The sequence below is a fragment of the Anomalospiza imberbis genome, chromosome 1, assembly GCF_031753505.1.
Source record: "Anomalospiza imberbis isolate Cuckoo-Finch-1a 21T00152 chromosome 1, ASM3175350v1, whole genome shotgun sequence".
NCBI lineage: Eukaryota > Metazoa > Chordata > Aves > Passeriformes > Viduidae > Anomalospiza > Anomalospiza imberbis.
This window is the reverse complement of record NC_089681.1, coordinates 120709176-120725271: the sequence shown is the minus strand read 5'-3', so window position 1 is coordinate 120725271 and position 16096 is coordinate 120709176. Positions and strand designations below refer to the sequence as shown.

Below are 16096 nucleotides of genomic sequence, written 5' to 3'. Positions count from 1 at the left end.
TTCATTAAGGTAGTTTTTATATTTTGAAAAGCAATATTAAAAAACACTGGAAAATGCAAGATAAACATAACAGTTGCTTCTACAAGTTTTAACCTTGTATTGCTTGGCCATTTTGACATATAAATTATTGCTTACTAGCGCTCATAAATACACGACACAATCATATGTACAGAGGCAAACAAGCATGAAATATGCAAAGGAAAACATTGGCAACATTGATTCTGGTAAATCAGATTATTTCATACATACCAGGTCTCATGATGGTGGATAACTACTAGCTGTAGTCCCTGAGAAGTTAGGTAAATACCTTGATTTGGGGGGTTTCTATTTTATTACTTTTAATGCAAGCTGACACCATTATGGCACTCAAGAGAGAACAGGCAGGTGTTCTTACCTCAGCTCATTGACTTCATCCCAGTGTTTAACAGTGTATAAGATGACAATAAATAGGCTATGCAAATAAATATTACTCTGCTAAAATGTTTAGTATTTACATCTTTCTTTGTAATTTTACCGCAGCAATGGTCTTATTTATGATAATACCTTTTCTTTTGCCACTGCTATGCAAATGAAATTTATTGCTATTCAAGGTGATGTTGGAATCAAAAAGCTGTGTTAGAGAAACATCTAAATTTGTTGCCACAAAATCCCACATCAAAGAGGTTAAAATGACACAGCTCTTTCCTTTCTTCTGTCTTACTCCTCTTTGGTACTAAAAAGAAGAGTATGCAGAGTATTTAACCCCAGATGTGATTGTTATAAATGGAATTTACAAGATTTATAGAATTTATACCACATAACCTAATTGCACTATTGAAGGATGTAAAAAAAAAAAAATCACACAATATCACCAGTGCTGGACTCTGGGAGAGGCTGTATAATATTGCCCTTCCCTAATACAGGGTTAACTTCTAGTTCTTCTCCTAACTTCCATATCTTCAAACTGCTTGCCAGTCTGCAGCAAAACTCTGCAATTCCTACATGTGGAATGAAGACATAGAAGGGCCTTTTTAAAATTAGGCATATTAGCTACAGGTTTGTGCTATTTACTTTTCCTTTATAGCAAGAGTTCTAAGGCCCAGTTCTCAACATTAAATTGATGCAGCCATGTTGGATCCTCACACCCAAAACTTAAATCCAAGTTATACAGGTCACTCTAAAAACTAGTTTGCAAAGCTGTGACTAGTTGCCTAAGTAGTCACAGCACAGATAACAAGGTTAATGCTGGCTGTGTGCCTCCAGACTGATTTTATGCCAGCTTCAAGTGGTAGACAACACCTGATTTAATGTGAAATTACAGAGGTGCAGAAAGCCAACACTTCTGCTGGCTCAAAGCCTATTGGTATGAGTTAACCCATCCCTTTACTTCATTTTGAGTTGGCAGAGTGAGGAGTGTTCCAGGTAGATCTATCAGGCTTTCAAATCAAACTCTGGGCACAGAGTCATCTTTCTTCTTTTGTTTTCTTTTCCTTCTTTCATTTCCTTGTCTTTTATTCTTCCCCAACACAGCTGCTGCTTCATCCATGGTAGCTACCAAAACTGTCACAGAGTGAACTGAGAAACAGCCCCACCTTCTCACCCTGAATACCTCTGAATGCTCCCTCTCCCACAGACTTCCAGAATAACTTTGTGGACTAGAGTGTTACACCACACAAGCTGAAGCATGCAGGCTGGTCTACATACAGGTTCCCAAAAATAATGCCACAGTAAAAAAAAAAAAAAAAATCACAAGAGGGAGCTCAAAACCGAGGAAAGCATCCAGGTAATGTAGCTATGTTGGGAATTCTAAGTGCTGTAGCCCTAGGAAGAACTGCAAAAACACAAGCAACAAATTGTATCTGGCTTTTGTTCTTACACTGCAAAAAGGAGCCCACCACAGCTAGTATATTCATTTGAACAGTTTTGGTCTGTTTGCACAAAAGAGTTATTTACAATATGTGCAGTCACATCTACAGAAGAACATAGGAAATTTTTACTCCATGGCCAGCAAGAGTTTATTTTTTTTTTTCTTTTTACTGGGTAAAAAGAAATTTTTTTTTCATAAAAAAAATCATATAGTATTTGATAATAACAAAGTACAAGCAAATACATTTCTGAAACATCTGTTTCCTTTACAATAGTTCTATACAATATTTCACAGATGGGAAAACTGAATGCATTCTACAGATTCCCCCACAGACTACTTGTTAAAGCTGCTTTTTTTTTAAATCCCTTTCGACTAGAGATAATGCAATTATGAAGAGCATGCTTATTCCCACATTTTAGTAAAGGAGCATTTTCTTGGAAGTCTTCCTCATGTGGAAAACATACAACAGAGATGGGCAAGCAATGCAATGTATCCTCCCTGCTCTGGAAAGGGATCACCACTGTGAGTCAGTGCACAAACACATGCCAAGAGCACGCTCTGCACATGGCCTGTGGCATTCACTAGATCATCTCAGGGCAACTTCTTAGCACTGGAAACCAGGTGATGGTGGTGCTCAAGATGCAGGTCAGCTGTAGACATTAGTTTAGAAATGCTGCCTCAGCACAGGCCCAGATGCAGTACTTTTAACTATGTGAGAATTGTCATGAGGAGGGCTGTGAAAAGGACAAAAGCAGTAAAGGGACCCTGATGCTGAGAGCCTGGTGTGTATGCAGGTAATTACACCTGTACCCTGTAAGGGGCACCTTTCTGCTCTTTAAAAACTAGAAGCATGTGCAAGTTAGGTGAAGTTTTGCTTCCTGAAATAGTATTTCCAGTGAGCGGAATTAGAAATGTAGATGGATCTAGGCATTTGCCTCTGAATAGATACCAGAGGGAGTAATCCAAGCAGAAGACAAAGCTCCTGCGACAATAATTTATAACACATTAACTGCAGGAGCCAGTGCTAAATCTGAGATAACTGAAAAGGAAGAAAACAACATGTTTTCAGTATACAAACGACTGTGTCCATAAATTGCAACAGAAGTGGATTGGCTCTCACAGTGTGTTTTATAAAGCATATTCTTAAAGGAGCCATAACAGAGTGAACTGTTTACTGCTGACCTCCACATCACAACACACTCTTGAGTTTCATCTGGTTGCACTGCCTTGTTATATTCCTCTTCTACGTTGCTCACACATCTCAAATACTAGGCTCCAGTGGACTCATGGGAGCTGCACAGATTGCACATTATTTTTGGCAACAATACTTTGGCAGCCTTGAATTAGTGAGGTACATAATGTGGTGAACTGGGAATCAACCCCCTTGCGGCATGTTGCTTGCTGAAATGTTTTGCTGCTGTGACATGATGATTCCTTTCTTTCTAATACTGGCAGAATCTGCATTGAAAGCTACACTGGACCAAACAATATTTTCACAGAAACCAAGCTCCTGAGCTCAAAGGACACTGCTCCGCTGCCTCAGGTCCCAGGGAGCAGCGGGAAGGGCGCCAAGCTTGCCCTGCAACTCTGCAAGCAGCTCCTTTGCTGGCTCTTGCCTGATTTTCCTGCGCATGTTGTGTGAGCTACTGATAAAACTCAGTAAACCATTCTCATATAGGGAAGCAACATGCTTGGCATAAACATTCACTTAATTCAAAGTGCTGCAGTTACAAGGTGATGCGAAGCTGTGGACGCTCACACTCGCGGCTCTATCCTGTGAGAGAGCTCAAACAGAGCTTGCTGGTTGTCGATGACATGCAGGTGGTGGACGAATGGCTTCAGCTCGTGATGCTCTTTCGAAGGAACTTCATTGCCTACAAGACAGGAGAAAGGGGATGGATCAGACAGCTGTGCCTTGCCTGCTGCTTCTCAGTCCTGTGCCACAAAGTCACTGCTGTGCCACCTGCCAGGTGCTAGACAGCCACAGGAAAGACAGCCAATAATCCAAAGGACTTGTTGTTTAAGTGCAATGAATGAGGTAACAGCTAAATAGAGAAAAGGGGAGAAGAAAAAAAGATATAGGCAATTCTAGGCAGCCAGCATGCATAAACAAGGGGGACATGAGGACAGCAAGAAGCTGACTCTTCCCAAGAGGAAGATTTAGTTCTGCTGGCAGTACAGGCAGTCCATCCCCTGTAAGGGTGCTTCAAGATTTACTTTGTGCTGCTCTGGCAGCACAATGGGACCTTGAGCAGGGGTGGGCAACCCAGCCTGCAACTTTTTAAAAATTTTAACACAGTCCACAAGACAGCAGACCCTGGATGATTTTCTTCAGAGCTGGTGAAAGGTGACAGCACAGCATATGGATACAAAAGCTCTTCAAAGCTGCTCTGACAGACCCCTGTATTTTGATCTGTTAGGCTTTTGATTTCTGATCTAGTAACAGAGACAAAAGTCATGCTGTCATTTCATGGGAGTTTATGCAGCAAGAGGAATTAGATGTGTAACAGGCAAACTGAAGTGTGGCCTGAATAGCAGTTGTTCTCTGTTACAAGCTTTATGCTCAAAATGGGCTTGTGGGAACTCCCTGCCTGTGAAACCATCCAGCATGGCTGGTACTAGCAGAGACAGAAAAAAGAAAGAAGCCAAGCCCAAGATCCATCAAGACAGGCAGAGAAAGTAACATTGCTGACTTCTGGCAGAAAAGCAAAGTTGGAAAGCTCCATTCGTGTCCATGTCCTCAATATTATCATAAACTGAAAAAAAAACCTCTTCAAAATTCCCTGACCCAATCAGCTTAACTCACACACTTCTTCCCTCTCCTTTGTTTCATTATCATTCTTTTCTGCGCACTCTCCAGCTGTATGAGCAAGTTTCCAGGAATCACCAATCCCACTTGTTTCTGAAGACATCTCTGTGATGCTGAGTGGGTAACACGGGATGTGAATGCAGCCAGTTCTGCATGGGGCTGCTAATGGGGCTCCTGGGCAGCTGTTTTAAAGAGCTCTTGCAGAGCAGCCAACTAACTTGAGCAGTGTTGGAGAGAACAGGATAATGTGATAAATTTGTGTCAAGATACAGAGCTGACCTTTTTGTTCTGAGGGAATAGGATCCCAGCAGCTGTGCTGAACATAATGAAAAACATTGTATTTCTCATTAACACCTCAAATGACGAAAGTTTGAATTATGTTGTTTTCTCAGGCTGCTCTTCCTCACTTTGGAAATGCTATTATTTGTTTTCAGGGTTTAGGATATAAATGTCATTTCCTTTGAATATTCATTTCAGTTTTACTTGGAACCTAACCAGTTTCTAATCCAGAAATACTTTGGCCTACAAGCTTAATATACATGATACATTTCATAAACAATAATAATATTCCTTGCTTAGTTTTGTTTGAATTTCTTCCTACAGTGAGATGCCTGCTGCTCTTAGGCCAATCTGGGAATTGATGCAGTAGAAAGATTCACATTCCTGAGAGCAAAATAAGCCCACTAGAAAAGGAAACTGTCCATAAAGTCTCAATAAATATTCAGTGAATTCATTTCATGCCTAAACGAATTTTAGGGGAAAAAAATTGCCTACAGGGATGTCTGTATAAGCTGCTTTTTAAATGCCAGCTTCACAATAAATCAAGTCTGTGCTAAAATAAAATAACAATTGCCTACTTCAAACTACCAGATTATATGATAAATCTCAAGTATTAACCTTGGATTTATGCTGCAAGACTTACAAAATCACTTGGAAAAATAAAAAAGGCAAAAACAAGATGAAAGATGTGCAGGGAAAGTGCAAAAATCCTCACATTACTGAAAGGAAACAATGTTACTTTTCATAATGCCAAATAGGAGACATTTTAGTTTACAGAAGTATGGTTTGGATTAATCAATATTTCCTTCAGCATCTGAATTAAAAGAAGGGAAGGCACATCTTGTTCCTTCCCCCCGCCCCTTCTTCTCTTACATACATACATTTATAAATATATATATATATTTAGAAAAATTACTCAAGAACTATAATACTGAGCAGCCTTTGTTTAAAGGTAATACTGTATATACATATGGTAATCCTATAGAGCAAATGTTTAACAAAACTCTTAAAAGTACCTATTATTCTCCAAGGTACCTGTATTTATAATTAAAATTGCAATTATTATTCTTTTTGTTGGAGTCAATGCTGACAGCTGCTGAAAAGTCAATGGAAAAAAGTTATTATTCAACTCTATTTTCCCCAAGGCTGCAGCACAGTTCTGAACTTCTCTTTGAAAAAGAGGTTTTAGTGGCCTCAATAAATGACATGTTTAGTGGGTTTGGCTTGAAAACTAACTGCTTCCTAAAGTAGTTTTTCTGTCCCCTTCCTGTATTTAACATCTCTGCGGAGAATAAGAACACTGAGAAGGAGAAAAGCAAGGTTTCTCCTCTGTAAGCAGCAGAACAAAGAGAGCTGAAGTTTTCTGGCATGGTCCCTTAGGGTTGGATTCTCTAGTGGCTAATAAGGCGGAAACAACAAAAAAAATTTAAAAAAGCAAACAAAAAAAGCCCTCTTTGCAGCTGAGGCACTCGCAATCCTTGCCTCCAGCATAGATCCTCCAGTGTCTAAAGCAGGCACAGATATATTTGCAGCTTCTCCTAGAAGAGGAAATGACCCCCTCATCTCTTCCTACTCAACCACTTTCAGGAAACCCACAGGATCCTCATACCTTCAAAGACTTCTACAGTTTTGGGAAATGTCCTCAAGAAGCCCAGATAAACAAACAGTTGCTCTTGGTGAAGAGCTGAGTGAAAAGCTGTGGGGATGAGCCCCATCTTTTAGCTGCTGGAAGCCAAGGCAGCTGTGAATTCCTCACCAAAACACTCAGACTGGCAGGAGACTGAGCTAACTCGTTTATAGCTGGGAAAGGCAGAAACAGCAGCATACACCTCCATTACTAAGTGCAGCTGGCACAGATCTTACACAGGGTTTTGAAGAGATGGCAATTTTTGCAGGAAAGTAATTTACTAAAATTTGGAAGCTGTTCCTAGAAACATTTTGTAAACTAACGCTTCCTTCAACTGTGGTTTTTGCTGTGTTGATCTTCCAAAAATGACGCCTTCTCTTGCCCATTAGTTAAATAGTTTTTGACTACATTCTGTAGTAAACCTGAGCAACTGGAAAAAAAACAGGTGGGAAAAAAACCAAACCAAAAACTCAACAAGGATGTACAAAGGCAAAATAAATAGGAAATTTTGTCTACTCACCAAATTGGTTATTTCTGCAATGTCTCAATGACCGAACAGTATCTGCAATCATGTGCTGCAAAGACAAAATAATAAACATCAGTGCAAAGACTTGGGACAGAGTCTGTTATTAGAAAAGCCTGGAAAATCTCCTTGCCCTACACTGAACAGCAAAAAGCATCTATGCTAAGGTAGAAAATAGACAGCAGGAGAAACTTAGCTCTTTATCTTAGTGATACCATTTAATGAAACAGGGTTAGTCTAGATGTCTTATTGATATAACACAGATTAAATGAGAACAACTCCCTAAGAACCCATGGAAAGTGAAAAATAACCAAACAAATGCTCATTTTTCTTCCAGAGAGTTTTATTAAACTGAAAGCCTACAGCAAGGAAGGCCTGTAGACTGGGTGAGTGCTTTGGGGTTCAACCCCAGCTTTAGTGCATAATCTAAGGTACTGTGTAGTCTGCAGCCTCTCCTTCTGTCCCCACATTTGTATAATTGGACTGTAAGCCTCTTAGTGGCACAGACTACACCCCTTAGTGTACACTTGTGTAATGCCTACCACACTCAGGCACCACTATCAGCCAGGCAGTTCTCTGCAGCCTAACCAGCACAAAAGAAAAGAGCCCATAGCCCAGATGCTGCAAAGCAAGCACCCTGACATCTCCACATGAAGGTACCAAGTAAAACTGTCCTGTAGGTATCCTTTTAACAAAAGCTGGTGCTTACAGGGATAGTGGATGTTCACTTACATTAAGCAGAGGAAACAAAAGGTTTAAATTCAGTTTCTCATTCAGGCTCAGATCATCAATTTATACAAAAATTTGGATTATTCTCTAAAAATCAGTAGAGGGAGCTTATTTTCACTAGATACTACCCATAAAGTTCTTAAGCCATTACTTGTAAAAAATGTTACTGTTTCTGATGCAATTTCTCACCAAATCTAGTAAGTAACAGAAGCAAATTGCAGCTAGCAGGAATGATCTGAAAGCTCATGCAAACAGTTGATGCTCATTTTACATCTCCCTCAAAAATTATTAGAGGTGGAAAGGATTAACTGTCTTGAGCAGAGTATGTTTAAGACCAGAATGATACAGAAAAGCTCATCTCTCAACATCCTGGGAGTGGCTTACAAGGCTCCTCCACAGAAAAGCTTGTCACAAGAGCACGTTTAATGGAAACTTCATATTTCTTTCATCAGTAAATCAAAATAATTTTTCTTGACACCCGCTGTGCTTCATTTGCCATGAAATTACACAATCTCTCGTGCTGATGTCCTTGCACTGATTATAATGAAGTTCTAATGAGATGATCTAGATTTCACAATCAATAATGTGAGTACTGGCAGTACTAAAACTTCCCCTAGTGCTGCTACTGTGATGTTTCCCAGCCAACACTCTGCATTTGGGTTTTAGAAGTCAGAGAGAGCCATACATCACATACTCTTTGTACGTAATTCTTTGCTGTCTCTCCTTTGTAGTCAGTCACTGTGACGGTTCATCCCAAGACTGGCTTCTGTAGGTGATGCTCTGCTAAGGGAAGAACCTTTTTGTGCAACATTTAAAGCAGAATTGCAAATCCTCTGGCTTTAGCATCCTAATTACGAATTGCTCTCTGGTTTCAATTCTCTGGGACCCAAAAGTAATGCAGAAAGTCAGCAAATGTATCTGCAAAGCAAATGCTACCTCCTCACTGCTTAAGCAGGTGCTTGCATACTTGTTAGTGTGATAAGTAACACACATTTCTTGTGGCTTTTCAGCCTACCCTACCGGGGATCATCAGCACTCCTTTCACTGAGGACAGCAGAGCCTCAGGCTTGGGGTTGCACAGATATTTGGGGGTGTGGGTTAACCCACAGCTGCACCTACACAGTCCTTACAGCTGAAGGCTCTAGGTAAGCAGGTGTTATCGTAAATGGTAATGGCCATTGACCTGTAATAGAGTTTGCTGGAGTGTGGCTAAGACATATCATTGCTAAGACATAGCTAAAGGGTGGAGAGAAAAACCTGAAGAAGGCACATTTTAGTGAAATAGCTAAGAAAATACCACAGAAATTCCTTGAGATGAGACCATGTAAGGTTATATTTCCATTTATTCCTTCAGATTTAATTGAAGAAGTAGGTATGATACTAAATATTGATCTAACACTATAATAGACTAGATTTTACCCAAAATGCAGTTAAATAAACCACTGCAACCCCTTCACCTTTGCTAAAGCTAGGTAACATTCCTGAGACAAAAGATCACTTCTTTTCTCTTTGCAAACTTCTTCCTTTACATTTTGAATTAACTTTGTATCCACTGTTATAATTTCATGTCAAATAAAATCCAGTCATGGTAGGATTGCTGAGTTCTAAGAATATAAAATAATCAGGGATTGTAGGGAGAAAAGATCTTTAATAAAAGAAACTAATATAGTTGGAAAAAATAATGGTTCAGACTGACAAGTCCTCCTTCAGGTGAGATGATTAATGCAGAAATGAAATACTTCCAAATAGTGATCCAAACGGAGACACAAGAAACCATCTTTGCTTTGAAATTCATAAGTGGAAATTCTAGTCATTTATGACAGTGAGTAAGTTCCTTCCCCAAAGCAGTAATCTGCTATGGTAGAATAATTCTTTTCTTCTTTTTCTGCAACAGCAAATTTGCAGGTGAGGTTCAGTGGCTTGATCCAAATCGAGCAGGAGTCAATGTCAATCCTAATTTTCCTCAGCAAAGGCCAGAAAGTGCTCAGCACTTCAGTGTTCAGTACAGAACACCAAGGAGGACATTGCTTTTCCAGACAAAGCCCTTATAATTAGAAAAGAAACATGGACTGATGAATATGTGATCACGTGTAATGCATCTTGTGAGTTCATGGCCATTGACTAAATCCAACTGAGCCAGGGTAATACCAGTGTGCAGCTCGAGTTTCCACTACACTGATATTTAAATCTCTCTTAAGCTCACACTTCCTAAGCTTGCACTATTGCCTACATTCATATGTACAGGGCTGCATGAGACAGCATGTTTCTGAGAGCTGTGATCTGAATGATAATTTGGAGGAAGTGTCAATCTGAACAACCCTCACCCCACAACCATCACTTCAGCCTCTCCCCCCTTGTCATTTAAAATGCCTATTATCCATTTGAATGGAAAAGGTGAGATCCTGGCTCACTGAAGTCAATTAGCAAAGCTCCCACTGCCTCTGCAGACACAATGGAGACAGAAAGGAAAGGGATTCTTACCCAGGAAGCCCAGCATGCATAAAGCATTTACACGATTACACAACAAACAAACAAATGAACACAGCCTGCTAAGACTGGACATGAATTAGATCCTACATATTCACTAAATAAATATATGGGGCAGAGGAAGGATTTTAATAACAATTATGGTGCATCGAGGGCTAGTTTAATTTACATGTTAATTGGATGCACTTCCAAGTGGCAATGAAGAAGAACATGCTAATGAGTTTTATGAAAACACCTAAAGGTCAAACAGTTAATGGACTTGGAACAAGAAAACCTTCCATTACATGCAAATCAGTATTCTTGTAAACTCTGCAACAAGAAAAGGTACAGAAATCAAATAGAAAACATGAAAAAAAAGCAGCTCAGGTTCAAAAGTCACACTCTACATCTGCTTGCAAGTTGAAAGACAACGTGTATTATGATAGATTGTGAAAATAAGTTCAACATCTGGTTCATGAGTGACTCCACAGTTGCGTGTTCATTTCCAAACAAGTGTAAACACAAGGAGAAAATAGTTGGGGGGGGGAAAAAAAAATCCAAGCTTCTCTACTCCACCATATAGACTTTGGCTTTTAGTGCCATAGAATCACAGAATAAGCCGAGTTGGAAGGAATCCACGAGGATCATCGAGTCCAGTTCCTGACCCTGCACGGCACCATCCCCATGAATCACACCATGTGCCTGAGAGCATTGTCCAACTCTTCTTGAACTCTGTCAGGCTTAGTGCTGTGACCACTTCTGTGTGGGAACCCGCTCCAGCGCCCAAGCACCCTCTGGGTGAAGAACCTTTTGCTGATATCCAACCTAAACCTCTCCTGACACAACTTCAGGCCATTCCCTTGAGTCCTGTCACTGGTCACCACAGAGAAGAGATCAGTGCCTGCCCCTCCTCTTCCCCTCACAAGGAAGTTCTAGACTGCGATGAGCTCTTCTTTAGGTTGAACAGACCAAGTGACCTCATGAAAATGTTATCAAAGAAAACACCCCAAACTGAACAAAACCAACCAACCAAAAAGCAACAACAAAAACCAAATAAACCACCAAAAACCAACACAAATTAGGCAACTCAAACCTCTCTCAGTAATACCATACCAGAGTAGATGTCATATGATGCCTAGAGTGAATGTGGCCAAAAACACATCATCAAGTGCCCTTATGCATAAAAGCTACAATAGTGATATTTACAATCAATTCAATTCATATTTCAGGCATTATTTTCTTCCACATTTAACACAGATCAAAAAGTTTTAACTTTCATTTAAGATCCTTAAAATTACAATACCACTGGTACGTGATAAACTAGAGAAATCTTTCCTTAAGTGATAAACTAAAGAAACCTTGAGAAAAAAAAAGGAAACATAATTCAGAGAAAGCTGAAGCAGGAGAACTTAACTCATATGAAGCAGCCCACGAGATGGTGCAAAGGAATTGATCTCACTGAGTATAACTGAAGAGTGGACTGTGTAGCAGTGATGATGGCCATTACTGGTTAAGCCATTTTACCCAGAAGTAGAGGAGGAAGGAATGAGAAAAGCGAGAAGCAGAGGAAAAGGGCAGGGGAAAGAGACTTTGCTGTTTCATCCTGCTTGCTCTTTTCTATCCCTGTTTATTTCCTCCTGGTTCAGCCAGAAGAAAATCTTACAGTCTTACAAGATAAGGAAAGCAAAGGGAAGAAGAGAACATGAATGTTTTGAAAAACAGGAAGGATAAAATTAGTTTACCAGCTTTTCAAAATTAACAAGGTTATCCAGAAACGTTTTATTTCCTTCATGGATGAATGTTACATCTGGGGAAAAAAAAAAGAAAACAATTATTATTCACAACCTCTTTGTTAATGTAAATAAATAGAATTTGTAAACAGCAACAAAAATAAACAAACAAATAAAACACCCCAGAAAAACAAGGAAAGTATCCCATTAAGGACTGACACCATATCTTGTAACAGTGAAACAAAAGCCTGGTCTAATGATGACATGCAGACAATATTAGGTGACAACATTTACACGTTGTTAAGAACAGTATTTTTAAGTGGGGGCAAGTATTTCTTATTAAACCTGATCTTCTGGGATGCATAATATAAAGAAGATGGCTGGGAGCAGGGGAGGCCATCCAGAGGGATGGCCCTGCATGGCCCAGGCTGGGACAGGTCGGTCCCTGAGCCCAGAGCTCCACAGGGGCAGAGCTACCAGATGCTGGAGCTGGCTCTGACACCCTTTTATCTCGCTCTGTGGGACAAATGACTGTGAAGTCCTCCCCAAAGACAAGGGCTACAGCCCTCTCTGACAGCCAGAGAGGTTAAACACAAGACACCAAAGTACAAAGCCTTGAAATAAGCATCATGCCTAGGGAAAAACATTTTTATGTAGTGTTTTTGAAGGGAATTTGCAAAGGCAACAAAAAGGTCAGAGGAAAATGAAAAGGTCTATATTTGGATCCAGGAAGGGAACTGAACACAGTGTAATGAACTGGAGGGAGGGAATATCAAGCAAAATAAATGTTGCCAAGTTAAGATTACAATTAAAACAGTAGCTCAAGGCCATTTTCTCTGTTTTTCTAATATGTATTAGGTCAGAAGTGAGACCTGTCGTGGACATAAAGTACCAAGAATATGAATAGATTTCCTGTGGGAGTGGAAGCTCTGACTTCAATAGTGCACCCTCCAGGTTACAGAAGGCAGTGGCAGGAGCACCACAGCCATGGCCCCATCAGCTCTCTCCTGCATGTGAGGGTACCCAGGAGATCCACGAGGAGAAAATACTAAAGGCATGAGATGGCACTCCAATACCATTACTCCTTAAAAGTCCCAACTGTTTGTGCCAGTGGGAGAACGGCACACAGTAAATGGGACAAGTGTCCCTCTCAGCAGAGGCGCCAGCCTCCAGCCCAGCAGTCGATCTGTGCCCCTCGGCATTTCTCCTGTCCTCACCTCTAGGACTCCCTCTGATAACCACACGGACCCCGTGGTTTTGGGGGATTTTAGGAGTGGAAACCTGCAGAGAAGCTTTGTCACACACCGCCCCCATCCACCTCTACCTTCACCCTTCCTGGAAACAGCCAACCTGATTTATTTCCTTGGGTTTCAAAGGCTCACTCAGCCTGAGGGGCATTTTGTAATTGCTTGGACTTGAAATGCTAAACGGCTTCAAATGCTGCTGGAAACCCGGGGCTGGGACTCTCACGGTGGGTGATGGAGAGCTCCTGTGCCCCTAGGGTGGCTGGGCTGGGACAGGCAGGATGCCAGCCTGGACATGCAGAAAGCACAGCACGTGCTGCCAAAACCTCCAGCACCTCGCCTACTGCTGGGATGCATCCTGAAAAGCAGAGGGAAAGGAGGGAGCACGACCCTCTGCACCTCCTCTGCTGGGCTGCCTTGGGGCACCCGGGGAAAGGGACGCAGAAAGGACAGGACTTCAGGACACACGCAGTACTTGCATCTATATCAATGCAGTTAAAACCTGTCCATCGCTGCTAATGAAAAACCTATACTGAAAGCAGAAATTTCCACACAGCTTTTTAAGTCATTGACAGCAATGTGTGTATCTCTGAGGGCAGAAGGAACAGAAATTTGCTTTGCAGCCAACAACTAAGAGTCTAGATAAATTCAGTGGAGCAGAAAATTGCATCTGAACTAGGTTATATGGGTATATCACAGTATTTTATTACACATTTGAAAAATCTGCTGGATTTCAAAAGCTGTCTGTGTGCTGTGAGAGCTCTGCATTTAAATTTAATTAACTTTTAAAAGGACACTCTGAAGTTATTTTTCATAATTTAAATTTTTTTCATTTTTTAAATTGAAATTACTTTTGTTCCTATTGTGATGAAATACAGCAATTTGCTGAGTTATTAATGATTTCTATGTTACCCATTCCTATTTTACTGTCTTGGAAATGACCTTAATACAAATATGCTTGATATGGAATAAATTCCATTGCACTGTGCAATACTTTGGGAATTACCAACCTTGGCAACATCTCCTTATGGACCACTTTAATGAAGGACGTTACTGCATTAGTTTCAAAGTCTTCTTGCTATCTCCAACACAAGTTAAAGGTACAAATGTTGTCTAGGTACATGTTGTTATACACCATATTGTAATGCAGTGCAAACATCATTGCTCCAAGTGATTTATGTCTGCTGCCTTTGTTTGCAGGAAGACATACTCCAGAACACTTTAATTTTGAAGCCTTGATAATTGTATCCATCTGAATTAATGCAAACTCCTTTGATGTGTGCAAAGAGGGGAAGTGTCTGGTGGCTCCCAAACTGTCACCAACTGATCTGGAGAACTGCTTTCAAATATTTCACAGCAGCAGGTTGGAATAAACAGCCTAAAGAGAACACTTTCAGAATACAGGAATAAACAAATGAATTTGCCATGTTCAAAGACTAGGCAATTAATAATTAATGACTCCAAGACAATGGAATATTTGAAATACTTGCCACCTAATTAGCTGCCCAGCTCACCGCATTAGCAAGTAGTTGTACTTTATTTTAAGACTTTTTTAAAAAAAAACTATTTTAGTAAGATTTTATTTATCTCTTTCAGACCTATAAGAGACTTGGAAATCCCCTCCTCTAAGGACAGACAGACAGGGCAGGTTCTGCTTGCAGGTGGCACCAGGGCAGGTTCATCCCAGCAAAGCAGGGAGGCATCTCCCAACAGGCATCTTAGAGCAGCAGTATGACCATGGCCACTGGTTCAGGGGCTTGCAGAGTCACACTTCTCCACTGAAGAGGATGTGGCCAAAGCAAAAGCACACAGCTCAATCAACACTTAACAGGACAGTATGCAGTTTTAAGACCTGTGTGAAAATTGGGATCTTCCCACTCTCTTAAAAGAAGTTGTTTATTATCCAGACCAAGTGCTATCTTGTCAATACTACTATATCTGTCATATACTGATCTTAAGAGCAACAGAAAGAAAAATCACCTTACACTTATTTTAATTAACAACAGTCAAGAGCAGCCAAGCTTTAACATTACCTTTCAGAAGTAAGGGCATGAAGGGGATTTTCGGAGATTTCATTTTCTTGAATGCATCTCTGTAAGCTTTGTGATTCAGAGAAGGATCCTACAAAACCATTTGAGTAATAGACAGAAAAATCAATAGGCTATAAAAAGAGCAATTCTAAATCCATTACAGGCTTATGATCTGAACATGGTTTAGATATAAAAGGTTTCTTTGGGATGCAAGGTAGCTAAAGGTTTTCTAAGCTAGCTGACATGCTAAACTGAACAGGAACGTAAACAATGAAAGGAACAAAAGCAATTATGTTCCTTTAGATGAAGCAGTGCTAAATTGAGAGGAAACTGCAGAATAGATTCACTTGGACTGCTCTATAATTTCCCCACCAATTTATATTAGCAAAATCTCTTATTGTATAGAACAAAACGTATCTTGAATGTACTGCTGATTAACTTCTTTAAAAAAACCAAAACAAATATCACCAAACAGCAACAAAAAATCCCAACAAAAACTGCTGTAAGATCCATGGAGCATGTTGGAGACTTTCAAAAAAAGTAAGGTAGTATGTTTCAGTGGCATTATGTAGGCAGTTCAAAAAGTCATCTCAATTTCCAATGTAAACACCAGCTCACAAAGAATCTTTAAAACACATTCATTTATAAAGAATTCCAAGTACAGAAGCAGGACAGCTGGTAAAGGCTGGATCTCCTGTTCCCCGTGCCAGGCAGTGATCTTACCATGCACCCACTTCCATGACAGCCAGAGGAAACATTTGTTTATTCTGCTTTGATAATGCTGACAAAGACCCTCAAGCCTCTGATTTTGAC

The 16096-nt window shown here is 40.3% G+C and overlaps 1 protein-coding gene across 2 annotated transcripts in view; it reads right to left on the bottom strand.

Annotated features, from left to right (window-relative positions):
- Positions 1-16096, bottom strand: part of RAPGEF5 (Rap guanine nucleotide exchange factor 5) — a 157662-nt gene continuing 141566 nt past the window's right edge. For both annotated transcript variants that reach the window (XM_068209040.1, XM_068209050.1), the window contains 4 exons: positions 15287-15374; positions 12022-12086; positions 7082-7136; positions 1-3720 (listed from right to left, as the gene is read on the bottom strand). In XM_068209040.1, the coding sequence (XP_068065141.1) occupies positions 3602-3720; positions 7082-7136; positions 12022-12086; positions 15287-15374 (327 nt within the window). In that variant the 3' untranslated portion in view covers positions 1-3601. The remainder of the gene's footprint in view (positions 3721-7081; positions 7137-12021; positions 12087-15286; positions 15375-16096) is intronic.